Here is a 25,356-nt window from a genome sequence, read left to right as displayed (position 1 = left end):
GGGAAACGCACTGAACCCCACGGTGAACGGCGTAGAGACACGGGGCGCAGCTGTGAGCAGCTGTTTTTATTTTACTGGTGGCCCAGCGGCGCGGGTCCCTTGCCCAGGGCTCCTTGCTTCCCCCGGGGAGCTGAGGGCGGGAACGGGAGGTAGAGATTGTGGACCGGGAGTTCAGGGAAACAGACCGGGGGCTGTCCTACTTCACTTGTCTCGGCTAAACATGTAACAGAGGAGGTCCACCACCCGGTGACTGTAGCCGTATTCGTTGTCGTACCTGGGAAGGGGGGAGGGGGTCAGGGGATCCCTCCCCATTACCCCCAGTCTCCCCTCACGTTCTCAGACCCCTTCCCCCTTACCATGAAATTAATTTCACGAAGTTGTCGTTGAGCGCGATGCCGGCTTTAGCATCGAAGATGGACGAACGGGTATCTCCGATAAAGTCCGTAGAGACAACCTGCATGTAAGAGTTTTGCAGATTAAGTGTAGGTCGCCGAGCAAGGACCTCCAGGAGTCCAGGTTCTTACTCAGGCATATTGGCCATCCATTCATTTACAGTATTTGGTGGACTCCTGCTGTGCCCAGGCTTTGGATATGAAACACCCTGATGCTGCACCAATAAATATTTCCTGGGGATAATGCAGACACTTGGAATGGACTGGCAAGGAGGCTCCCGAGTGGAGGCAGCTAGGCTGGCTCTGGATCCCTAGGAGGGTCTGGCCAACTCCTCTAAGGACGCCTCAACTTCCTCTAAGGACAGCAGTATCTGAGGTGGCAGGAGCTCCAGCACCCTGGTGTAGTAGAAGGCCACAGGAAGGTTTTCAGCAGTGGTGGGGTGATGTGATTTGATTTTGTTAGAACAAGAGATCCCGGTGGCTGTGTGAGGGTGGATCTGCGGGAGCTACAACGACACAGCACCAGAAATGACACTACTGGGAGCAAAGGGACAGTGACATCTGTTCCTTACAGGGAAGGCACCTGCCCGAGGGCTGCCCTGAGCAAGTGCTGAAAAATGGGATCTGTTGTCTTGTTCATGAAGCGTGTGTTGAACACCTGCTCTGTTCCATGCCCTGGGAAGATGGCTGGAGCTATTGAAGTGAAAAGACAGTCTCCAAATCCTTACCTTCTTGGAATGCATGTGCTAGTAGGATCAACAGTGAGTATGAAATGAAATTTCAGGTGAAGAAAAGGGCCATGAAAAGAACATCTTGCTCAGGGGGAAGGCTGAAGTAAAGAGTTGGAGGAGGTGAGGACCGGCATTTAGCCACCTGGGGGAAAAGCTTTCCGGACCAAAGAAGCATCAAGTGCAAAGATTCGGAGTCAGGAAGATGTGATCTTCCCAGCCCTGCAGTTCCTATCTTGATACATTACGAGCAGCTCCTCGGCAAGTGGGGAGTTGTGCTCGCTCCCCAGAGGGTTCCTCCCAAGGTCTCCTCTCTTCAATCCCTACCTCATCCTCCGTGTAGGCAAGGATGCCAGCCATGGGCCCCTTGGCTGCTGCTTTTATGGCGTCTTTGATGGCTGAGTATGGGGTAGGCTTGGCAAGGCGGCAAGTCAGGTCCACGGCAGAAACGTCTGGTGTTGGCACTCGGAATGCCATTCCTGTCAGCTTCCTGGAGAATCCCACATTGGAATGGGAGTAAGAACCCAGGGAATTCTCCATCCATCCCTGCTCACCTCCACCTTCCCCTCATTAAACCCCTCAAGGACTGGGGCCACTTCCTGGTTGCAGCTTCCTGCCCTCATACCCTTTGAGGTCTGGTATGACTTTTCCCACAGCCTTGGCAGCCCCTGTGGAGGCTGGGATGATGTTCTGATGGGCTCCCCGTCCATCTCTCCAGGCCTTCTTTGATGGCCCGTCCACTGTCTTCTGGGTGGCCGTGTAGGAATGAACTGTGGTCTTGGAGAGAAGGGGACTGAGGTGAGGCCTTCCTGCTCCTAAGCTCCTATACCTCTTTTTTTCTAGGCCTGGGGTGATGAACCAGGTACGGAAGTTGGTGGGGCCACCACCACAGACCACAGGAGGGACACCTGCTGGCCAGGGTCCAGCCTTGCATGCGAGTTACAGTGTTTTAAGAGAGTTCACCACTGGCAGGACTTCCCTCTTGAAACCTGTCTCTTCCTGTTAACTTCACACACTAAGCAAGTCCTAAGAGGAAGAGGTAGCATTTCCCTGCCATCCATCCTTCCCCAGCCCTCAACTTACCATCAGTCCTTCCACAATCCCAAATCGCTCATGAATGACCTTGGCGAGGGGGGCCAGGCAGTTGGTGGTGCAGGATGCATTGCTGAAACAGTCCAGTGTGCAAGGACACTGTGAGGTGAGGGTCAGAGCTGCCCTACCACCCTTACCTCACTTTGGGGATACACTCATAGGCTTGGTTTTGTGAAGAGTCAGGATGGGGATGAGGAGGATCATTGGGGGACGCCTTCAGACTGAAGGAGGCACCGGATGGGCAGCTGGGGGAAGCTCCCCAAGCATGTACTCCAGAAGTCATGTATTTCTAACAGTTTTAGGGCAGTGTGAGCATGGTGGCTCTTAAGACTGGGAAGGAGAAGCAGTTGGATGTGAAAGGAATACCAGTGGGGGTGGGGCTGGGGAGGCTGAGTCTGATCCTGGTCCCTCCTCATCATGGGCTGGCCTGTCCTTGGGTACCACCCACACACTTCGGGATGTCGCTGCCCCTTACCTGACAATTTTCATGGTGCCAGGGTTATAGTCCTTTTCATTCACCCCCATGACAAACATAGGGGCATCTGGTGAGGGTGCACAGATGACCACACGTAAGGCACCTGCTGCAATGTGGTTCTAGGGAAGGAGGAAGGAGCAATGGTGTCATGAATTCATAAGGTGCTTTTGAGTGTCACCCCCACACCGGCCAGCCCTGGGCATCTCTCCCGCACTTACGGAAGTTTCCTCTAATGACAGGTACACGCCTGTGGACTCCACCACAAAGGGGCTCCCAACAGACTTCCAGGGGATATCTCTCGGCTGCTTGCTGTGGAGGGGTGGCAGTACTGTGCATGAATCTCCCTTGCATTGTCTTGCTGTCATAGTCCAAGGCCTTTATGGTTTGAAAGGCTGACCAGACACCTTCCTACCTGGCCTGCAGCCATCTGTTCTCCCCACCCCATACATACCTAGCTGTCCCGGATGGATTTGACCCTGCTGGTCATGTCTTTCACCCCAACCCCCCTTTGTGGGCCATTTTTCTTGACTGCCCCACCCCTGCTATGCCTGGGTATGTACAACCCCCGCCTCCCTTACTCAGGGCTCACTCACTCCTTGCCCTTAGGAGACCATCCCTGACTATTCTCAACCAGGTCAGGCCCTTTCTACATATGCTACTTAGAATGTAGACCCCAGAAGGCCAAGGCCTGCCCCAGTGATCTCCCTATGGCTGTTCTTGCCTCTCTTGTCTTTACCACTCAGCTTCTGCAATAGGGAGCCTGCTGCCAGAGGCCGGCAAGTCCCTAAAGACAGGCACTATATCCTGGGAGCAATGGGGGTAGGGGATGTAACTGAAGCCTGCACCATAGGTGCCAAAACAACAGTGATGGACTTCCAGCCAAGATGGAGGCGTAGGTGGAAACACTGTGCCACCTCGCACAACAAAGTTTAAAGACAACAAAGTTTTAGTAAAAAAAACGGAACCAAAACACAGAAAATTGAACTGTATGGAAGTCTGACAACAATGAACCATTCAGCCAGACCGGTAAGAGGGGTGGAGCCAGTGGCTGGAGGAGCAGGGTTACACAGGAAAAAGTGGCCGGACCGGACTGACCCAGGCACGCAGGCGGCCACTGGTGGATCCCAGGCGTGGGGTGGCAACTGGTGGACTCAGTGGGGGTGCAAGGCGGTTGGCTGACCATAGTCACACATTCGCGTGCAGAAAAACCAGGCAAAGGAGTGAGCAGTGAGACAGACCATGCAGGCTAGGGCCCCAGCCATGGGAATTAAAGCCTAAAAGTACCAATTGGAAAAAATGTTGGGGTTGAGGTGCCAGGAGAAGCTCCCAGACTCACAGAGAGTTTGTTGGAGAGACCCACAGGGTCCTGGAGGGTTCACAGGCCCACACACCCGGGAGCCAGCACCTAGGGGGGCCTGGTTTGCTTGCTGGAAGCAGCAGAGGGGACTGAAGTCCAAGAGAGAGCAGAACAAATGCCATTGCCCCTCTCTGACCCCACCCCCACATACAGCATCACAACCCAGCAACTGGGTCACCCTGCCCTGGTGAACACCTAAGGCTCTGCGCCTCATACATAACAGGCGCAAACAGACCAAAATATTATGGCTCAAGAAGAACAGCTCAAAGCCCCAGAGCCAATACTTCTAAGCGACCAAGACATAGCCAACCTATCAGATGCAGAGTTCAAAAAACTGGTGATCAGGATGCTCACAGAACTGGTTGATTTTAGTCACAAATTAGAGGAACAAATGAAGGCTAAACTAAGTGAAATGAAGAGAAATGCACAGGAAACCAATAGTGATGGAAAGGAAACTGGGACTCAAATCAAGGGAGTGGACCAGAAGAAAGAAAAAATGACCAAACAGGAAAGAATGAAGAAACAAGAATTCAAAAAAGTGAGGAGAGGCTTAGGAACATCCAGGACATCTTTAAATGTTCCAACATCTGAATTATAGGGGTACCAGAAGGGGAAGAGGAAGAGCAACATGTGGAAAACTTATTTGAACAAATAATAAAGGAGAACTTCCCCAATCTGGCAAAGGAAATAGACTTCCAGGGAATTCAGGAAGCTCAGAGAGTCCCAAAGAAGTTGGACCCAAGAAGGAACACACCAAGGCACATCATAATTACATTAGCCAAGATTAAAATGAAGGAGAGAATCCTAGAAGCAGCAAGAGATAAGGAGACAGTCACCTACAAAGGAATTTTCAGACTGTCAGCGGATTTCTCAAAAGAGACCTTACAGGCAAGAAGGGGCTGGAAAGAAGTACTCCAAGTCATGAAATCCAAAGACCTACATCCAAGACTGCTCTATCCAGCAAAGCTTTCATTTAGAATGGAAGGGCAGGTAAAGTGCTTCTCAGATAAGGTCAAGTTCAAGGAGTTCATCATCACCAAGCCCTTATTATGTGAAATGTTAAAGGGACTTATGTAAGAAAAAGAAGATAAAAATACGAATGGTGAAAGGACAGCAAACTCATAGTTATTAACAACCACACCTAAAACAAAAGGAAATTAAGAGGACAGCTAGATCAGGAGTGGAACCATAGAAATGAAGATCACATGGAGGGTTAGCAACAGGAGAGTGGGAGGAGGAGAAGGGGGAAGAAGGTATAGAGAATAAGTAGCATAGACGGTAGGTAGAAAATAGGGGGGAAGGGAAAGAATAGTATGGGAAATACAGAATCTAAAGAACTTGTGACACATGGACATAAATGAAACCGGGGGAATGGTGGGGGAGGGAGTGTGCAGGGTGGAGGGGAATGAGGGGGGGAAAATGGGACAACTGTAATGGCATAATCAATAAAATATGTTTAAAAAATAGTGATGAGAGAAACTAAGAGCTCTTCCTGCAATGAGGCTGTAGCCTTGTGGAAAATGCTCTTCCAGTGTTCTCCACACATCTATTAACGTTGGCTGTGCTACCCACTATGAATGTGGTGGATTTGATCGCCATCCCCAACAGTTACATGAAGAAACAGGTTCAAGGCAGTTCAATTCCCTTGCCCAAGGTCACTTGACTAGAAAGGGAAAATACACACAAAAGCAAGATTGCTTTTGTGCCTGGAGAACACGAACAGCGCAGTGATGGAGAGTGGGGTGGAGTGGGGAACACCCATTGCAGTGACCTGAGAAGGCAGCACCCGAGTAGGAGTGCATGTTGAAGGGGAGAATGCTGCAAGTGCCAGGGATGATGGTGCCCAGATTGGGGAAGGAAAGGAAAGGACACGGTATGTCTGAGTAATGACCTCTGTGCTGGAATTGTTTTTGGTGTGATTCCAAACTTGGATCAAGCAGCATCTCCCATTCACACCGATGCTCCAGTCCCCATCTCCACCCCTCTCCCACTCCCTGCACCCAACCCCGACTGCCTCCTTGCCCCTCCTTACCAGTCACCTCCCCAGCAAATAAAAGGAGAGGGGCTGAGAGTGTGGAACAGCTGGGAGGAGCACTGGGAAGGCTTGTGAGTATGTAAGCACAAGTGTATATAAAACCAGCAGTGGCTAACAATTTACTTAGAAAGATAAAGCCAAAGCAGGTAGGATCAAGGGTAGGAAGTGGGGATGGCTGGGTGGAAAATGGAGACAACTGTACTTGAACAATAGTAAAAAAAAATGGGAAAAACAAATGGGAAAAATTAAACTAGCATTTGAAAAAAAAATAAAGTAGGTTTACTATTTCCCATTTTATAAATTTTTAGTTTTTTAATATCTTGGAAATGTTTGTATTTGAAGCATATTAAACATTTAATATTGCTCTCAACTTACCAATTCCAAACATATCTCTAAATGAAGGAGGAAAATGAATATCAGTGGAATCTATGTGAAATGGGTATGAGAAGCAGTGCTGGGTCGGGGTCCCAAGATGTGAATGGACAGTGTGGCTGAGGTTTCGAGAAGGCTAAGGTGGAGAGCTCGGTGCTTGTGGGGCCTTATCAGGAGGTGGGGTTTTATTTGTGGAGTGATGGGAGGGTTTAAGTAGGGGAATAACTCGGTCCAGCTGATGTTTTAAAAAGGCCTCTGTGGCTGCTGAGTAGGAACTAAGTAGAAGTGGTTGGCTAGATGGTGCCGCTGTTCCCTGGGAAGGGAGATGAATGGGTTTGGGAGTTGAAGGAAAATCAAGAGGTGAGTTTTAGACATGTTGAATTGGTTTGCCTGGGAGAAAGCTTGCAAAGGTGCATTAAATAAAAAGTAATTCTAGAGTACAGGGGGGCATCTTTCCATCTACCATTTTAGCAGTCAGGGACATTTCTGAGACCCCATGTCCACACAGAGAGGTATGCACACACACAGTCGGTGGGGTTATGAACCTTATGTGAGAGGCTGGAAGGATTCTTTACAACCCCTCCACTAATGTTATCTTTACATGCGCTTACTAATATGTTGCAGGGGTGCCTCAGACAGCTGCTCTTACCACTGGAAGACACTGATCTCCTGGTTATCCACCACCAGCCGTCCATTCTTGTATTCCACAGTCCCCTTGTATCGGCCATGGGTGGAGTCATACTTAAACATGTACACCTGTGGGAGACAGAGAGGCTCCTTGTCTTGGGGTGGCAGGGGTTGGGAAGCGTGCATTCCTGAGGAGTCGCTGCTTTGAGGAAGGTTCCACATTGAGGCCGGGAGCCTTCTAGAGAGCACCCTCAAACCCCCTCTCCACCCATCCCACCCTGGGCCTGCTGCTCACCATGTATTCTGGGTCAATGAATGGATCATTCACCGCCACCACCTTAACGCCTTTCTCCATGCAGGCACGCAGCACTAGGCGACCAATGCGTCCAAACCTGCCCAGGGACGAGTGTTATGAGATTGTCTTCAGAATCCTTGGCAAGCAGGCAGAGTAGGGGACAAGAGAGAAGGGGGTAACAGAAACCTCCTCAAGGGGACTGGGTGGGACTCCTCAGTCTGGGGGAAGGAGGGAACCGGCCCTATGTGGGTCACTGTCATCTCGTTCAGATGACCTCGCTAGCCTCTTAAATTGATTTACCTGCTTCCTCACCCATCCTCTGCCCCATTCCTGACCATGTAGCTAGATGGATGTTGTAGGACTTTGGGTCAGATTACATCTCTTGGCCCGAAAACTTCCATACTCTGTCAGAAAACTGGATCCAAACTCCTAGCCAGGCCTCTTTCTGCTGTCCACGGCACTCCTTCCTCTTCTCCCTTGCGTGCTGCACACCAGCACACTGAATTCCTGCCTGTCCTTTGCACACAGAGCTGCCACGTCTACCCCAGAGGGCCACTGCTTGCTTCACAGCTGTCACTCAGACTCCAGTATCACCTCGCAGAGATTTTCCTTGACACCCAGCTGACCCTGGCCTATGCGGTCTTTCTGTACTCCAATACTGTTCATACACACATCACCGAACCAAATGTTGTTATTTGATTGTTGTCTTCCCAATATGAGCACTGACAGGGTGGAGCCCTAGCTGCCTTTTCCCTGTTTCTCCAGAGTGGACAGAAGAAAAGCACTGGTGAGAAATGTGGAGGTGCCCCATTCTGCTAGTAATCAGAGGAAAGCCTGGTTCTAAGGCTTCAGGAAGGGATCAGGGGCCAGGGCTGACTCACCCATTGATGCCAACAGTGAGTTCCCGAACCTTAGGAACCTTAGGTGGAGGAGGTGGGGGTTCCTCCTTGATAGGCTGTGGCTCTGGCTCTGGCTCTGGCTGGGGCTGGGGCTGTGGCTGTGGCTCTGGCTCTGCCTCAACTTTGGGTGCCGGTCGAGGTGGTGGTCTGGTCACTGTTGGAGGTGGGGGGATGGGAGTTCATCAGCAATTAATTGCACGACCAAAGTGAGAGAGCATAAACCATTTTTCCCACCTGTGGCTGGGTTCTGGTGCCTAGTGACCAACCATCTGGCCCAGTGTTTCCCAGACCTACCTGATCCACAGAATGAGCAGGGGATGGGCTTGCTTTAAAGTATCAGTGCCAGGGCCCCTTTCCTGGAGAGTCAAACGGAGTGGGTACTTTGTATTTTTAACAGTTGCTTGGGGGTGACACTCTCTGTGACTCAGTTTCCTCTCCTCTCTAAGGTGGAGATAATAGTACTTCTTTCAGAAGGGCACTATTAGGATTAAATGAGGGAATACATATAGTGCTTATGACAAGAGTCTGGGAACATTCCACATGTTATACATTAGTATTTCAAAGGTATTTTCCTGAATGGTCTGATAATTCATGTAGCCCAGTGGTCCCCAGACTACTCTGATGGGAAGCCTCTCCTAGGGAGGTAGGTCAGTTCTGAGACCCAAGTGTTGCAGAACATGCACTTCAGGTGATTCTTATCCTCAAAATACAGGTGCATCATAACATGAACAAATAGAGACCTTTATCAGCTTTCGCCTCTCTAAACACACACTCCCATTCCCATACTGCATATTAAAACACCTGTGCTTGGAGGTGAGCTGCCTGAGCTGCAGGTGGAGTCTTGAGAGGAGATGTAGCAACAGCAGTCAAGGGGCCCGAAGGAGGGTTTCATACTGGGGGTCAGGCCTGATTGTCGGCCCTGGCTGAGCGACCTCACATCTGTGTGGCCTTGGGTAAGTTAATGAACCTCTCTGGCCTGTTTCCTGTCATCATATCTGACCCTCCACCTGGGGGCTTCTGTGAGGACTCAAGGCTGAGTAGTTGCGGATAATAATAGAGGGGAGGAAGACTGATGTAAGTATTCAGGAGGAAAGGGAGAGAGAACGGGTTGAAGAGAGACTGGAGGGTGAAGGTGGGAGTTACGTTTGGCAGTAGAATCACAAGCACCTGGAAGGTGGTGGGGCTAGGAGCCAGGATCCACCTGGCCTGTTGTACTCCTGACCTCTCTGGGCTGCCACAGACCTTGAGGCCCGAGGCTGGACTGAAGTATTTAGTGTTTATTGGTGGCAGGCACCCTGTGATTATTGGTGACCTTAAGGATGTTTGCATTCCTTAGGGTTCTGCTTCTCCTACCATGAAAAGAGATTTATCTGTCTGGATTAAGAATAGGGATGAGTCCACTCTGACTTTCAAAGAAAATTCAGGTGGTCCTGTCCCAACTTCCTTCAGCCTTCCCCTCCCCTCCCCTCAGCCCTCCCCTCCCTCCCCTCCCCTCCGTTCTAAGGGTGGGGTACACTGGGAGAACTTCTTCGCTGGAAAGGAGCAGCCCAGAGGAGCTTCATCGTTGAAGCACCACCTGGTAGATGAAACACAGGCACAGGTGCGCTCTCCCAGTTACAGTGAGGCTTCCATTTCCTGGGTTTCACCATGGGCCAAGTGCTGTGCTGAGCTCCACGTGCATTGGCTCACAGAATCCTGTGAGGAATGCGCTACAAACCCCCTTTAAGAGGGGAAACTGAGGCCCGACGTCCCAGAGTGAGTAATGAGCAGTAAGAGGCCCATAGCCCTTAACCTGTCGGCTGCTGTATCTTGCAGGACCTCCCCAACCCTGGAGCCACACCCCCGCTGGGTGGAGCTTCCCGGCTGCCCACTTTTCCGCCGTGACCCGGGCAGGAGGAAATGGGGGTTGCCCTCCCGAAGCAAGGTTCCTGCTCCCTCGAGTTGGGGGCGGGGGGGGGGGGCGGCGGCCGTGTGTGTGTGTGTGTGTGTGTGTGTGTGTGTGTGTGTCCATCCGTGTGTCCGGCTGAGTCAGATGGGGCTGGCCGGTGGTTTTGGCCAGGGACTCCGAGTGCCCACCGTGCTTTTCCGGTGTGAGAGACCCAGGGAACTGGTCTGCGCTCTGAAAAGGCTTCAGTGAGCGCACTTGCAAGGCACTTGGCGCAGCCCAGCCAGGTCGCAGGTGACCACGCTTCGTGCGATATAGGGAGGGAAGGAAGAAGCCTACCAACTCCCAAGCAGTTCTTCTGCCCTTTTCGACAGAAGCATTCATTTTATGCGGAACCCAGCTCGCAGAACTTCTTAACCCCAGCGGCTGTCCTCAGAATTGCCCCTCAAAAACCTGTTCCAGCCTGCGCCCGGCCGCTGCTTCTATCCTTCCATTATGCTCTAGAACCTCACGGCCCACCTCAGGGTGGAGGTCCCCGTCACTTCCACCATCGTTTTAGAAACCACTTTGCCAGCAAACTCAGGTTGCCGACAGGGGCGGGGAGCGCTGGAGAGTGGGAGGAAAGCAGCTCGGGATGGAGGAGCCTGTGCCTCCTGTCCCCTCCCCCTCGGACTCTCAAGGAAGGAGGGGGCTCTGACACAGCTAGCCCGGCTCCCTGGCCACCCCTCCCCACATAAGCAGAGGCTCTCCGCCTCATCCCTCACCGGGGCACGGCTGTCGCAGCAGCTGGACAACGGTGACATTGGTGAGGACGATGTCGCGTTTCGACATGGCCTCTTAAGGTTTCATGGCCTAGCCACCCAGGGACCCTCCGCGATGTTACTGCCGCGCCAGGAGCCAAGGCTGGGGACACCAGCGTCCTGCGGTGACGGCACAATCCAGTGACGTCACAGAGGCTGCACGAAGACGCAGCCCAGGGAACGCCTCTGCTGCCTGCCCGCGGTGTAGCACCATTCCGAGGCCGCAGCTGGTGTCTAGAGTGGAATTCCACTTTTTGCACTGATACTCAGAGCCTTGTTTCCACACCGCCTCCGCGCTGTTCTTTGACACACACCCAGCCCCTCGTAGTTACCCCGAGTGTTCCTTTAGGCCTAGAAGCCCTGGCAAAGCCTTCCCTTAGCCGCCTGCCTCTTGGTTTCCCCTGGGTGTTACCCTTTAAGAGAGGTCCTCCTGACTCCCTGTTTAATATTCTCTCCTCAGGCACTGCCTGCCGTCACCCTTACCCCCTCGGTGTACTCACGTTTCAGAGCCTTGTCTGACTTCCCATCCTGGGTTATATATTCCAATGTGCAAAACCACCCCAGGGCTACACTCTAATATTTCCATTTTCCTCACAGCATAGGTTTCTCTCTAAAAATCATCTTGTTTATTCATTTTTTTCTTACTAATTGTCTCTACTCACTAGACCAGGCTCTGGCAGGACAGAGTGCCTGTCTAAGTCATCAGTTTTATATCACATCGATTAGAAGAATGTTTGGCACTTAAAAGGTGCGCACTCAATAAATAATACCAGAATGAATAAATAAATGTCACCTCCTCAGGTTTCTTTTGATCCCCAGTCTTTTTTTTAGAAGATTTTATTTACTTATTTTTAGACAGAGGGGAAGGGAAATAGCAAGAAAGGGAGAGAAACATCAACGTGTAGTTGATGCTCTTGTGCGCCCCCTACTGGGGATCTGGCGGGAAACCTGGGCATGCGCCCTGGCTGAGAATTCAACCTGGGACCCTTGGGTTGGCAGGCCAGCCCTCAATTCACCCCAGCCAGCGGTATCCCCACTCTGTAAAGCAACCTCCAAGCCATATCCTCTCATAGAACCCCATTCTTGTGGCTTTTCAGTGGTTTGTCATGATCTATTTATGATTTACTCCTTCACTGCCTCTCCCCCAGTTGTATTCACCACTGGGCCTTCAGCCCCTAGAACTGTGTCTGGCACAAAGCAAAGCTTGCGTACATATTTGAGGAGGAACAAATGGGCAGATGGCTCCTTTTCCCCAAAGCACTGGGGGTGGGGGCTTGCTTGCACAGGCAGGTACCTTCACCTGCAGAGCCAGCTGACACACAGCTGTGACCAAGATTTAGGGGTGTGGGGGTGGGCCAGGAAGGAGTCACAGTCTCAGAGAGAGGTGTGGAAGCAAGAAGGGGCACAATGACATAACCTCTTCCCCAAACCTCCATGAGTACTCAGTGTGCTAAGCACCTGTCATGGGACAGGGTGAGGGCGAGGCCTTCCTGCTTGGATGGCCTAGGAGAGGTGGAACTGAAACTAAATTGGGTGTACATATAGATGGGGAGATTTCGATCAACCAAAACCAAAAAAAGATAGTCATTAAACAAAGGGGGATGAAGTTTATATGTATCATCAGGGCAGGGGGAGACCACACAAATAAAACCAAGACTTAGAAGGGACTGACTTTGTACAACTTGACAATCATAAATATGAAAAGCTTGATGAAATTAAAATATTTTCTAGAGAATAGAAAGGGTCAAAACTGGTACAAAAAGAAATGGCAAATCTGAGTAGGACAATAACATGAAACAAAGAGTAAGATCTCTCCTCCCCAAGACTGATTCAGATCCTGATTTTTTGGCAAGACCTGACAAAGCGTAGGAGCAAGTATTTGCCAGTTCATGGGACGCACTGCAGATTCTAACCAGAGCTGGAAAGCCTGTGGCAGCTCCTGTCCAAAGCTCCTGTCTCTTGGACCGGGCCTGTGTTCAGGGGCCCTGTGAATGGGCAAGCACACTCTGGTAGCTTCATGGCAAACTTCTTGGGAGTGCTTTGGGGGAGCTGGGATGGCTCAGTGACTAAAAGCTCCTTGAGGACAGCAGGACAGTCGCTGTTACCAAAACCAGCAGAGGATGGCAGAGGATCGCAGAGAAAGATGCGAAAGTTCTGAACCCAACCGTGGCCAATGGGAATGGAGCACCAAGGAGGTGGGGCAGAGAAGGGTGGAAGACAAATGGAGAAATCGCACCTGTCAACCTCAGGGAGGGTTAGGATTCTGGAACTCTCCACCCAGCAATCTCCCTGCATGGGAAACTCCCTGATGTAAGTAAGCACTGGACAGAGCAGAAAAACCACACCTGAGGTTGCTCAGGGACTTGGCTTTGTCCCTGGAGTGTGAAACTGGGAAACAGATTTGATGAGCTGAAGTGTAGAGGGGTGGTACAATTAGTTACCTTCTATAGACAGAGCCCAGAGAAGGCAGAAGCTCCGGGGCCTCTGGGTCTGGGATGCCTCGTTCTGGGTAAACCCAACTGTCCGGGATCTAGGTGGAACTCTGGGTCCTCCAAGATGAGTGGGCCTTGTCCTTGTTTGAGCAAAGCCTGAAAACACGTGCAGATTCTCACCACACCTTGGCGCCCACACACAGAATTCCGCCACCTCTACTTGCTCACACCCTGCACATTCTTTCCTGCCTGGCCTTCCCACTAGCAATCCCACCTCCACCCCCTCTCTCAGTCTCTCCCCTTGGCACCAAAACCCAAATATCTTTCACCCCTGCACCCAACCGTACCCACCCACTGGTTCTTGTCCTTCCGGTCTGTGCCTCCCTGTAAACTAGCTCCAGATGGATATTCTGCCACAGGTCCACCATCCACCACCTGCCCTCCCTCCTGATACCCCTCTTTATACCTAGGCCAAACTCTCAGCTGTTTCCTCCTCCAACCCATGCTGCCATGTCAATACCGGGCTTCAGGTGGGCACTAATGAGTCTCTAGGGAGAGAAGGCGAGGCAGAATGCGATCCTGGCCCCCAGCCCAGGTACTGGCTGACAGTTTCCTGTTGCTCTGGGTCTTCAGCTCCTCCCCATGGCTGCCTCAACCGGCTTTTCAGGAGACACTGCGTCCTGTCCCAGCTCATGGCAATTGGCCCCCTGCCCTTGCCCAAGGGCTGGGAGGCAGGAGGCTAGGGTTTTGTGGTGAGAATGTGGTCCTGGCCTCAAAACCTGCAACTGTCCCCCTGGTACCCTCTGAGGACCCAGGGACCCTCTCCCCCAGCACCCTCTGAGACTCAGGCCCAGGCCTAGCCTCTCTTTCCTTGGTTTCTTCTAATCCATCCACTTGCTCAATCTATACATATTTACTAAACTCCAGGCAATGTTCTAGAAATTGGGGATGTAGCAGTAACCAACAGACAAAGGCCCTATCCTCTGGACATTTATAAGCTTATAGGTCAGACAGATAATAAAAAGGTAATTTTGCATTGTGGTAAGGGCTATAAAAACCAAAGGATATTACAGAATATAGTTGGGGGCAACCAGGGACAGTTTTTTTTAGAAGGTGACATTTGAGCCGAAGACAGAATGATGAGGAAACTGCCATGTGAAGATCTGAATTCTGCATATCAGACAGAGGACAGTAAGTGCGAATGTCATGAGGAAAGAATGAGCATGGTGTATCTGAGGATAAGGGAGAAATCCTGTGTGGCTGGAGCATTCTAACTAGTGGGGGGATCAGGAAGAACAATAAGAACAAGATCTGATGATTCCCTCAACTCCCTGAAAGTGCTCCCCTCCCCTGATTACACCTCCCATCTTTCTAGAATCTCAGTGCTGGGAGTCTGGATCCTTGATCCCTTGAGAGCGAAGATGCTAAGGAACCAGGGATGGATGGTGGTGGTTGGAGGTGGGGTTGGGAGAGAGGAGACCTGGCTAGTGGGTGAGGAATGAAAAGAGGAGGTGGTTGGAAGGGCAGACATCTAGGCTCTGGGGTGGAGGACCCGAGCTGGGCAAAGAGCAAAGATGCCATGTGAGTGTTCTCCATTCATGACTCACCCTCTCTTCCTCCTCCTTCTCATTGCTCAATCCCAAATCTCCCTGGGAAATACCTCCCTAACTGGGGACCAAGTCAGTGCCTCAAGGAGGTAACTGAGTCATGAGGGGTGGAGAAGAGGGAGGGAGGCAGAGGATAAATAGCAGCCTGGCTTCGCTGGTTCCTCTCTGCATCCTCTCCACCCTCCCAACAATATGCATCTTGCCAGTTTGGTCAGTTCCTGCTCCTTCCTACTGCTATTGGGGGCCCTGCCTGGATGGGCAGCCAGTGATGACCCCCTTGAGAAGGTCATTGATGGGATCAACCGAGGGCTGAGCAATGCAGAGAGAGAGGTGGGCAAGGCCCTGGAAGGCATCAATAATGGAATCACTCAAGCTGGAAGGGAAGTGGAGAAAGTTCTGAACGGACTTAGCAACATGGGGAGCCATGCCGGCAAGGAGCTGGACAAGGGCGTCCAGGGGCTCAACCACGGCTTGGACAAGGTAGCCCATGGGATCAACAATGGCGTCGGACAAGGAGGAAAGGAAGCAGAGAAGCTTATCCATGGCGTGAACAATGCTGCTGGACAGGTTGGGAAGGAGACAGACAAAGTGATTCAGGGGGTCCATCATGGGGTCAACCAGGCGGGAAGTGAGGCAGGAAGGTTTGGCCAGGGGCTCCACCATGCTGCTGGGCAGGCTGGGAATGAGGCAGGGAGGTTTGGCCAGGGGCTCCACCATGCTGCAGGGCAGGCTGGGAATGAGGCAGGGAGGTTTGGCCAGGGGGTTCACCATGGCATTAATGAGGCCTGGAAGGAGGCAGAGAAGTTTGGTCAGGGGGCCCACCATGCTGCAGGGCAGGCTGGGAATGAGGCAGGGAGGTTTGGCCAGGGGGTTCACCATGGCATTAATGAGGCCTGGAAGGAGGCAGAGAAGTTTGGTCAGGGGGTCCACCATGCTGCAGGGCAGGCTGGGAATGAGGCAGGGAGGTTTGGCCAGGGGGTTCACCATGGCATTAATGAGGCCTGGAAGGAGGCAGAGAAGTTTGGTCAGGGGGCCCACCATGCTGCAGGGCAGGCTGGAAATGAGGCAGGGAGGTTTGGCCAGGGGCTCCACCATGCTGCAGGGCAGGCTGGGAATGAGGCAGGGAGGTTTGGCCAGGGGGTTCACCATGCTGCAGGGCAGGCTGGGAATGAGGCAGGGAGGTTTGGCCAGGGGGTTCACCATGGCATTAATGAGGCCTGGAAGGAGGCAGAGAAGTTTGGTCAGGGGATCCACCATGCTGCAGGGCAGGCTGGGAATGAGGCAGGGAGGTTTGGCCAGGGGCTCCACCATGCTGCAGGGCAGGCTGGAAATGAGGCAGGGAGGTTTGGCCAGGGGGTTCACCATGGCATTAATGAGGCCTGGAAGGAAGCAGAGAAGTTTGGTCAGGGGATCCACCATGCTGCTGGGCAGGCTGGGAAAGAGGGGGACAAAATAGTCCAAGGAGTCCATCCTGGGGTCAGCCAGGCTGGGAAGGAAGTAGAGCATTTTGGCCAGGGAGTTCACCATGGGGTTGATGAGGCCTGGAAGGAGGCAGAGAAGTTTGGTCAGGCGGTCCATTATGCTGCAGGGCAGGCTGGGAAAGAGGGAGAAAAAATGGTTCAAGGGGTCCACAATGGAGTCAGCCAGGCTGGGAAGGAAGTAGAGCATTTTGGCCAGGGAGTTCACCATGGGGTTGATGAGGCCTGGAAGGAGGCAGAGAAGTTTGGTCAGGGGGTCCACCATGCTGCAGGGCAGGCTGGGAAAGAGGGAGAAAAAGTGATTCAAGGGGTCCACAATGGAGTCAGCCAGGCTGGGAAGGAAGTAGAGCATTTTGGCCAGGGAGTTCACCATGCCGTTGAACAGGCTGGAAAGGAGGCAGACAAAGTGGTCCAAGGGTTCCACGATGGGGCCAACCAAGCTGGGAAGGAGGCAGAGAAGTTTGGCCAAGGGGTCCACCACGCTGCTGGCCAGGCTGGAAAGGAAGCGGAGAAGCTTGGCCAAGGTGTCCACCATGCTGCTGGCCAGGCTGGAAAGGAGGTGGACAGGTTGCAGCAGAATGTTCATAATGGGGTCAACCAAGACGGCAAGGAGGCCAACCAGCTGCTGAATGTAGGTGAACAGGGGCGGGGAAAGGGGGAGAAGGGGGTTGGGGGAGGGAGAGGTTAAACGCTTGACATATTTGGGGAGCCCAGGTAGCTTTCACATGGTGAAAGAAGCGTAGGCAGCTATACAATTGTGTCCTCCTTCCTCTCCTTCTTTACAAAGAAGCTGGTGGTTAGCTGGTCAGGTGGATCAAGCCATCTTACCCGAAAACTTATACTAGACAGTATGAATGTCACCCAGCCCCACTTTCAGGGAGCTGCCCCCCTAGTGAAGGAGTTCTACAGGGAGGAACGTGAAGCCTCTCCTGGGGAACAGGAAACAGTTGCTGAACCCAGATCTATTACAGTGGGAGCAGAATGAGTGATGAGAAAATGCAGAACATCAGTGTGTGAGCATGAGGAATAGGTTTAGAGATAAGCCCCTTTCTGTTTAATTTGAGGTAGTCAGGGTAAGGAGGTTGATGCGACTCCCTAATTTTCAGAGAAGGACACCTGAGCTCAGTGAAATTTAAGGGGATTTGCCAAGGTCATGTGGCTAGCACACATCTTTGGCAAATCTCAGGTCCAGGCTCTTTCTCTTCCTCCACACTGCCCCATCAGAGCAGGTCTCCCGAAGGATTTATGATCCCCATTTATGTTGAGGGAACAGACCCTGGAGGGCAGAAGAAGCAAGCAGTGCCCTGAACAGCTGAACAGGCACCAAGGAGGGGGCGTGGCTATAGAAGGCTGACTTCTGCCTGCCTCAATTCTCTACTCTTCAATCTTCATGATGAGTCTTTGGGACACTCCCTTGAGGACTGTCCCAGGCCTCAAAGCCCATAGCCACGTTCGTTGGCTGCCAGGCAGTGAGCCAAGAATGGTGGGTGGGGAGGAAGGGAGTATGTCACAGGTGGCAAACACAAGGCCTGTGGGCTGAATCCGGCCCTCCACCTTGTTTTATCCAGCCCAGCACCTTGTTTCTACCTGGCGGCAGTGCTAAGCCCTCACTTAACTGTTAAGGAGTAGTTACATTTATACAGTCCCCAAATTACATTCGGCCCTTTGAAGGCAATGGTGAGGCTGATGTGGCCCCCAGTGAAAATGAGTTTGTCACCCCTGGACTATGTAGAAAGTGTACAGGAAAGGGGAAAGGGCTCTGTGACAGATGGCAGGACGGGGAGGTCTGTGATAGGACTCTGGGCTGCAGCACTGCTGAGTGTCTGGGATAGGACTGAAGACTGGGATCAACCCGAGTTAGGGATCAGGCTCCTGTGTGTGTAGGGACAAGAGAGTCCTTCTACAAGGGGTAGAGTTGAGGTCAGGGCCGAGGTTAACTATAGTCTTGGTATTTGCATGGGTCCTCTTGGTTCCCTTTCTAGCCAGGCCTCTTCTCAATGATTAAGAGCCTCTCATTAAATAAAATAAAAGGGAATTGGGGGAAGATTAGTGAAAGGGCCAGATATCCTTCCTGGCTTGTCTTCCCATCTCTCACAGAATTACCATGGTAACAGGGCCTTTGGGTTTCTTTTTGGACAGTGAGGGGATAGTAGGTTAGTCATCCTAGAGGGCAGCACGTAACTGGGGAAAAGGAACTTGGGAGACCTTCAAGGGCTGAGGGGTTGTAATCATAGTCTGGGTTTTGTCCACAGGGCGGTCATCCAGGCGGATCCACCGTCCATCACGGAGGGGGCGCAACCACAACATTAACATCTGGAGTAAGTCTCCCAAGCAAAGCATGGACTTGGAGGTGGGGGAGTGGAGGCCCTCCTAGGATGGTGGTGGGATGGATGCTGGGTACTGACTCGCTTGTCCTTGAATTTCAGGCTTCGGTCAACAAGCCCTTCATCAACTTTCCAGCTCTGTGGCGGGTAAGTGCCCACATGATTTCAGCTTTCTGCTCTGTCTTGGGAGATATTTGTATGCCCTCCTTTCCATGGCTTATTCATGGACAACTTCACTGTGGACAGACTCTCGGCCTTTCAGAGACCATCCAACCCATTCTGTAGCCCTGCTTGTCCTTTTCCTCACTTATCCCTTGCCCTTTGCATCCTGCTTTCATCTCTTGGATACTTTTAATTCCCACCGAGGCAAACACAAGCTGGCAGAAAAGACCTCCAGGGGCGTGTGTATGTCTGTGAGCCAGGGAAAGAGGGGAGGTTGAAACCATCTCCTCCATGTGTCCACCCTCTCTCCTCCTCATCTCCCCTGTGAATCCTGGCTCCCTATACTTTCTTAATCTAGGTGCTGCCTTCCTTAACATAGGAAGATATTCCCCAGAACATAGGCAATTCTTGGGTGCAGGTAGCCAGCCTTCCTCTTGTTTCCCAGTGGGTGGGGAGGTGTGAGGGCAGAAATTTCAGTGCCTCCATGACTGCACGCCCTGCACTCACTCCCTCTCTCCTTCTCTCTTCCAGAACATCGCCAACATCATTCCCTAAACTGATGCCTGACCTTGCTGAGCAGACTGATGTTCCTGTTGTCATAGCTGAAACGACTTGAAGGAGCTGGGGATGGGGGGTTGGGGTAGATTTTGGGAGTCCCTTATGGGAATGGTACTGAGATTTGTGAATAAATAAGACACAACCTACTCTCATCATGGTCCACATGCTCCCTAAGGGGGGCTGTGAGCGGGGAGACTTGTCTTTTCTCTTCTTGTTTCTTTGCTGAAGGGGCTGGGGGTGTGATGTACAGGATGGGTTAAGCTGGAGATTTCAGGCTGATCAGATCTGAGAAGGTGGTTACCGGACAAACCATGTTTCATTAGTGTGCCTGGCTCGGGGTGAGCAATGGGATGAGTGTCACCCAGGGAAAGCCCCTCAGGCCAGTGGTGGGGCAGAGACACCAGGGGAGAGAGGGCAGTTACCCAGGGGCAGTCAAAGGAGGCAGCATCCTCATTTAGGAGATGTCGCAGCAAAGGAATAACAATGATCGCTTGGATTTATTATACAGTTTAGTCCTGTTAGGCTCTCTGACAAGTACTTTATATGCATGACATCACTGAAGCCTCCCAACCACCCATTAGGTAAGGGGTACTGTTACTGAGAAGCACGAAGAGGCTCGCACAGGTTAGGAAACATGACCAAGGTCACATAGTCAGTATTTGGAGGGAGAAACAGCCTAAAGGCTACAAGGGATATTCTGCAAACAAAGGGGTCTTTCCTTGTTTGGCGTCAGTAGCTAAGGGAATCACTGAATGAAGAGAGAGAACAGAGATACATTCGGGAGGCCCTCTCACAGGGAGGACCAAAGGCTCAGAGGGAAGGCACGCTGAGGGCATGAGGGAGAGCTTCTTTATAAGAAGAGTAGTGATTCAGGAGGCCCAGGCTTCAGATCTGTGGATGACTCAAAGTCCGGTGGAATCAGCGTGGCAGTTACTATACACTGAACATGTCACTAGGTCCTAAGTCCTGTGAGAAAAGCTGTTTATGCTTCTGCAAAAAGGCAGAAATTCTCTTATGATCCCTATCATATGGAGGAGAAAAAAAGGCTCAGAGAGACCAGGGCACTTGCCCAGAGCAACCCACAAGAAAGCAGCGGGTCTTTCTATTGCCAGAACCTAACCTTTCGCGGCTGCCTACAAAGTCTCTAGAACGCTTGCCAAACACTGGCCCTGCCGCTGGGAGACCTGCATTCCAGTCAGGACTGCATGCCTGTGGGCAGGTTATTTTTCTTCTAGGGGCCATAGTTTCCTCCTGTATAGAGCAGGAGAGGATTATACACACACCTTCCAACTTCAACATTTCATCAATCGTGGGACCCAAAATAAGAGACCGTGTTCTTGTTCCCGGGGAATTCATAGGCTTCTTGAGGAGACAAGACACATGAACAGAATATGAAAACAAATACAAGGCAATGCAGCAATAAGAACTAAATGATACTTCGGAGGGGGGTAAAGGTGATATTCCTGACACTTTATACTCATTACATTTCTCCTTACTTATAGAATACTGTCATTTTATCACTTATATTTCTTCTCTTCTCCTGCAATAATTATTTTAAAAGTATTTCAAAGTTAGCACAAAGGTGAAGAGCTTTAGTGTGGATACCTGCAAATCCACTCTTTAGATTCCACCTCTAACATTTTACTATGCTTGCTTTACCACACATCCATCCAGCACACACATCCCTGGATCTAGCCATGTATCAAAACACTTTTGATGCATTTCAAAGTAAATTTCAGACATCTCTTTCCTGCATTAAAAGAAAACATTCATTCATAGCGTACGCTGAAGTCTGCTCTGTGCTAGATATCGTTTCATACAGATCGGGGGGCTCCCTTTTGAAAAGCGAATATTCAAGAGAATCATTCTTTCATAAAAAATAAAAGCTTTCATTGATTTTTATCTGTATGCACATTTTCTTGCTGCGTTTGTCAAAGAGATGTGGGGTAAATCAGTATTTCTTGGAGTCAATCCTGGGAAGCTTCTGGAAAAGAAGAGCTTAGCTGGTTTTGAAGAGTAGAATAGGCACAGCACATTCTTGCCTTGAGTCATTGCATTGCTGTTTCCTCTGCTAGAAATATTCTCTATATGCCCTCCATGTTAATTAAAGTATAATGGACCATTTGGGACAACATGTATGGGCCTAAAGAGTATTATGCTAAGTGAGATGTCAGAAAGAGACCAACAAATACTGTATGATTTCACTACAGGTGGAATCTAAAAAGCAAAACAAACAAAACAGAAACACATGTAGAAACAAAGAATAAATTGATGGTTGCTGGGGAGGGAGTGGGACAGGTAGAAAAAGTAAAGGGGAATTAGAGGTACAAACCGCCATGTCCCTTTTGTCCTAGCGTTGGCTTCTCCTCACTCTTCCGGTTTTAGCCATCTTGACCACCCAATCTGAACAAAGGGCCACCTTTGTTATTCTTCCATGGCACACTGATTTTTCTTCTTCAGAGCACTCATGACAATGTATAGTTGTATGTTTACTTGTTTCATATCCATTTCCTCTCGCGATGAAGAGGTTAAAAAGGTGAGCTCGAGGCTGGGCACAATGGCTGGCAACCGGTAGTGGAGAGGCTTGAGCAGATGGGGAAAGGCCTTGGGATAAGTGTGAGCAAGAATGAGGCAGCGGAGGCAGTTAGGTGGAGGGGGCTGGGGAGTAACAAAGATGCGAGGGGCCAGTTTCTGCAGATGCAGAGCCGGGAGAGGGGTTGGGGCAGGACCACACAGCCATCTTGGTTGGGTGCTTACTATGTCTTTGCTAAGCACTTACAGACATGATTCATGCCATCCTCACAACCTCCCTGTGAGGTGGGTACCATGATTGTCCTCCTTACAGAGGATAAAGTTGAAGCTCAGAGAAGGGAGAGAATTGCCTGATAATCTAGTAAGTGGTGACAACGGGGCTCTCTCAGGAGCGTTTCCCTGTTGGTGATCTCTGCTTGTGAGGTGGCCTGCTTCCCTGGGGCCCTTGGGGAGTGGGCTGCTTCAATATAAGTCCTCTTTAAAAATAAGTTTCTGCATTTGTTTTTTTCAGGAGGTGTGGGTGTGCATGTCTCAAAATTAAGCAACCGCTTTCCAACAACATTAACGTGCCCAACTAGCAAGAACATATGTTGAGTGCCCTGTGTTGCAGACACTGCTCTAAGCTCATAATTACCTCATTTAACCTTAACATTCACCCCTCTTTTAGATAAGGAAACTATTGTACAGATGGATTAAGATCATGGCTAGTAAGTAGTGAAGCTAGAATTTCAACCTAGACTTCAGAACAGGCACTGTGGACAAGGTAGGTCAGTAGTTGCCACTTTGAGACCCAGGATCCCATAGGAGGGAGCAGAGACATTGCCCGTATGCAAGGCCTCCTTTCCTCTCTATGACTTGAGTCCGTCCTCCACACCCGTCCCCAGTCTCCTCCCTGAGCTCTGTATTCCCCTCTCCCCATAACAGTGTATTCCCTGCAGGAATCCTGTTAACACCCAAGTCAGACTGCAGCTTCCCTCAGTTCCAAGCCCTTGGCTGGTTCCACCTCATTCAGAGTAAAAGTCAAGGTCTTCACAATGGCTACCTCGTTCTGAAATATATCAAGAACCGATACAACTCAACACCAAACAAACAAAAAATCCAGTAAAAAAATGGGCAGAGGACCTGAACAAACACCTCTGCCAAGAGGACACACAAATGGTGAACAGGTATGTAAAAAGATGTTCAATTTCACTAGCTATTAGGGAGATGCAAATCAAAACTACAATCCTCACACCTGTTAGGATGGTGATTATCAACGAAACAGGTAAATAGTATGTGTTGGAGACGTTGCAGAGGAAAAAAGGATTCCTCTTTCACTGCTGGTGGGGAAGTAAACTGGTATACCCACTGTGAAAAACAGTCTAGCGTTTCCTCAAAAAATTAAGAATAGAGTTATCATATGACTCAGCCATCCCTTTTCTGGGTATCTACCCCCCAAACTCAAAAACATGAGTTCACTTACAAGGGTATATACACTGCTACGTTCATTGCAGCATTATTCACGGTGGCTAAGACACAGAGACAACCAAAGTGTCTTTCGATAGAGGATTGGCTAAAGAGGGGGTGGTACACACATACATGGAATACTACTCAGCCGTATGGAAAGAGGAAATCCCGCCATTTGTGACAACATGGATGGACCCTGAGAATATTATTCTAAGCAAGATAAGTCAGTCAGAACAAGCCAAGAACCATATGATTCCATTGGTATGTGGGATATAAAACGGAAACTCATAGACACAGACAACAGCATGGTGGTTACAGAGGGAAGGGGTGTGAGGACAGTGAAAGGTAAAGGGGTGACGAAGGACGATCAGACTTTGGGTGGTGGGCACACACTGTAATATACAGATCTCGTATCATGTACACGCACACTTGAGGCTGTATGATCTCATTAACCAATGTCACCCCAATACATTTTTTTAAAAAGTGATTACCTCTTCAATTTCAACTCCTACCAATTCCTCCCTGCTCCAGCCTCAGAGCCTGTGCACTGCTGTTCCCTCTGCTGGAATACTCTACCCTAGACATCCTCATGGCTCAGGCTCTCACTGTCTTTGGGTCTCCGTTCATAGATAACATCCTAAAACTTCCTTCCCGACCACCTCGTTTAAATTTTTTTCCATATTACGCATGCTTCCCCTGTCACTTTGGGGTCTCTCCCTGCCTCTCTGGCTCCTCTCTCCTCTGTTCCTTCACTCCACTGTGTTTTCCTTCACAGTGCTCATCACCACCGGATATGTTTACTGTCCAATTAAATCCACAATGAACGTGAGTTCCCTAAGGAGGGAGATTTTGATGAACTTGTTCCCTGTGGTATCCCCCGTGCCTCACACGGGCATGACACAGGGTAGATATTCAGTAAATATTTGTTGAATAAATAAAGGAGTAAATTAGAGAGACGAGATAAAGCCAGAGGGTCTTGGACATAATGTGGGCATGTCATGTTTGTGGCTGCTAAGACAAGGGGGGCTTGGTGATGGAGAAAAGGAGCTGTTTGGAGTCAGACAGACTTGGGTCAAATTCTGACAACTCCACTTTGCCATAATCTGCTTTGCATATGATTTTGTGTACGCACTTGACAGTCTAAGCCTCAGGTACGTCATCTGTACAATGGACAAAATATCGACTTCAGGGTATAGTGAGGATTAAATAAGATCATGAATGTGAAAGCACCCCATCTTTTAGAGGGTTTGTGATAGGTACTTAATAACTGTGCCTTAAGACTGATTTCCGGTGACTCCTCAGGGCCACAGATGACTGAGGGCAGTTTTTCTCCGAAGGTAGGACATGGGACCGCTGGGGGTAAAGGAGAATTTAGGTGGTCTGTAAATGTAGTCTGAACCATGCAGTGAGAAACTCTTTTCTTTTTTAATCTTTCCGATTCTGTTAGAGAGGAAGACTTGATGTCCATGCGGGTGTGCCTTGAATATCTCTCTCATGCTTGCTAATTCCCCCCCCTTTTAACAACGAGGATGCATGAACTGCAGCCATCTATAGTGTAATATAGATGTATTACACTATGATTTCCTGGTACTTTCTATTTATGGGCAAGTGATTCTGGCTTTCCACTTTCAGCCGCAATATATAAAATATTCTTAAAATAGAGTAAGAAAGTAAGCTAGCTTAAAGAAAACTATTGTAATAGAGGAAGGAGAGAGCAGCTGCCTACCGTTGTGGAGGTGTCCCACGAGGGAAGTGCGGGAAGGAGTCCTAGCAAGTGCTCTGCCTGCTGCCGGTGGTCCTGTCCTGGGGAAGTGGGAATAGGTCTAGGGTCTCCATCACCGATTCTGGAGGCCCCAGATT

The 25,356-nt window shown here is 50.4% G+C and overlaps 2 protein-coding genes across 6 annotated transcripts; one reads left to right on the top strand and one right to left on the bottom strand.

The window, feature by feature from the left end:
* Window positions 1–110: 110 nt before the first annotated feature.
* On the bottom strand, window positions 111–11,014 carry GAPDHS (glyceraldehyde-3-phosphate dehydrogenase, spermatogenic). Its single transcript, XM_037039601.1, has 11 exons — window positions 10,922–11,014; window positions 8,255–8,426; window positions 7,374–7,470; window positions 7,101–7,207; window positions 2,906–2,996; window positions 2,688–2,806; window positions 2,204–2,285; window positions 1,746–1,897; window positions 1,448–1,610; window positions 357–454; window positions 111–274 (listed from the first exon to the last, which is right to left on the bottom strand). The coding sequence occupies exons 1-11, from the start codon at window positions 10,986–10,988 to the stop codon at window positions 202–204; spliced, it is 1,221 nt and encodes a 406-aa protein (XP_036895496.1). The 5' UTR covers window positions 10,989–11,014; the 3' UTR covers window positions 111–201.
* A 3,871-nt stretch (window positions 11,015–14,885) lies between these two features.
* SBSN (suprabasin) lies at window positions 14,886–19,670 on the top strand. 5 transcript variants are annotated; one of them, XM_037039599.1, is made up of 6 exons: window positions 14,886–16,285; window positions 16,340–16,493; window positions 16,710–17,105; window positions 18,727–18,792; window positions 18,901–18,945; window positions 19,492–19,670. In XM_037039599.1, the coding sequence occupies exons 1-6, from the start codon at window positions 15,189–15,191 to the stop codon at window positions 19,513–19,515; spliced, it is 1,782 nt and encodes a 593-aa protein (XP_036895494.1). In that variant the 5' UTR covers window positions 14,886–15,188; the 3' UTR covers window positions 19,516–19,670. The 5 variants fall into 5 exon arrangements, with proteins under 5 accessions (XP_036895494.1, XP_036895492.1, XP_036895491.1 ...); XM_037039597.1 differs by lacking the exon at window positions 16,340–16,493 and having other exon boundaries at window positions 14,901–15,637; window positions 15,692–15,941; window positions 16,590–17,105; XM_037039596.1 differs by lacking the exon at window positions 16,340–16,493 and having other exon boundaries at window positions 14,901–15,691; window positions 15,746–15,941; window positions 16,590–17,105.
* The last annotated feature ends 5,686 nt before the right edge of the window (window positions 19,671–25,356 follow it).

This window comes from Sturnira hondurensis, unplaced genomic scaffold (genome assembly GCF_014824575.4).
Source record: "Sturnira hondurensis isolate 20B ecotype Veracruz unplaced genomic scaffold, ASM1482457v3 Scaffold0025395, whole genome shotgun sequence".
NCBI classification, from domain to species: domain Eukaryota; kingdom Metazoa; phylum Chordata; class Mammalia; order Chiroptera; family Phyllostomidae; genus Sturnira; species Sturnira hondurensis.
This window is presented reverse-complemented; position numbering and strand designations above follow the sequence as displayed.

Excerpts from the sequence above, each read along its gene's own strand:
- GAPDHS (XM_037039601.1), bottom strand. The coding sequence starts at position 10,988 with ATGTCGAAACGCGACATCGTCCTCACCAATGTCACCGTTGTCCAGCTG. Across the intron at positions 7,471-8,254 it reads CTCACTGTTGGCATCAATGG|GTTTGGACGCATTGGTCGCC; the intron begins GTGAGTCAGCCC and ends GTCCCTGGGCAG. Across the intron at positions 1,898-2,203 it reads GGATTGTGGAAGGACTGATG|ACCACAGTTCATTCCTACAC; the intron begins GTAAGTTGAGGG and ends CTTCTCTCCAAG.
- SBSN (XM_037039599.1), top strand. The coding sequence starts at position 15,189 with ATGCATCTTGCCAGTTTGGTCAGTTCCTGCTCCTTCCTACTGCTATTG. Across the intron at positions 16,494-16,709 it reads TCAGCCAGGCTGGGAAGGAA|GCAGAGAAGTTTGGTCAGGG; the intron begins GTAGAGCATTTT and ends GCCTGGAAGGAG. Across the intron at positions 18,793-18,900 it reads CCACAACATTAACATCTGGA|GCTTCGGTCAACAAGCCCTT; the intron begins GTAAGTCTCCCA and ends CTTGAATTTCAG.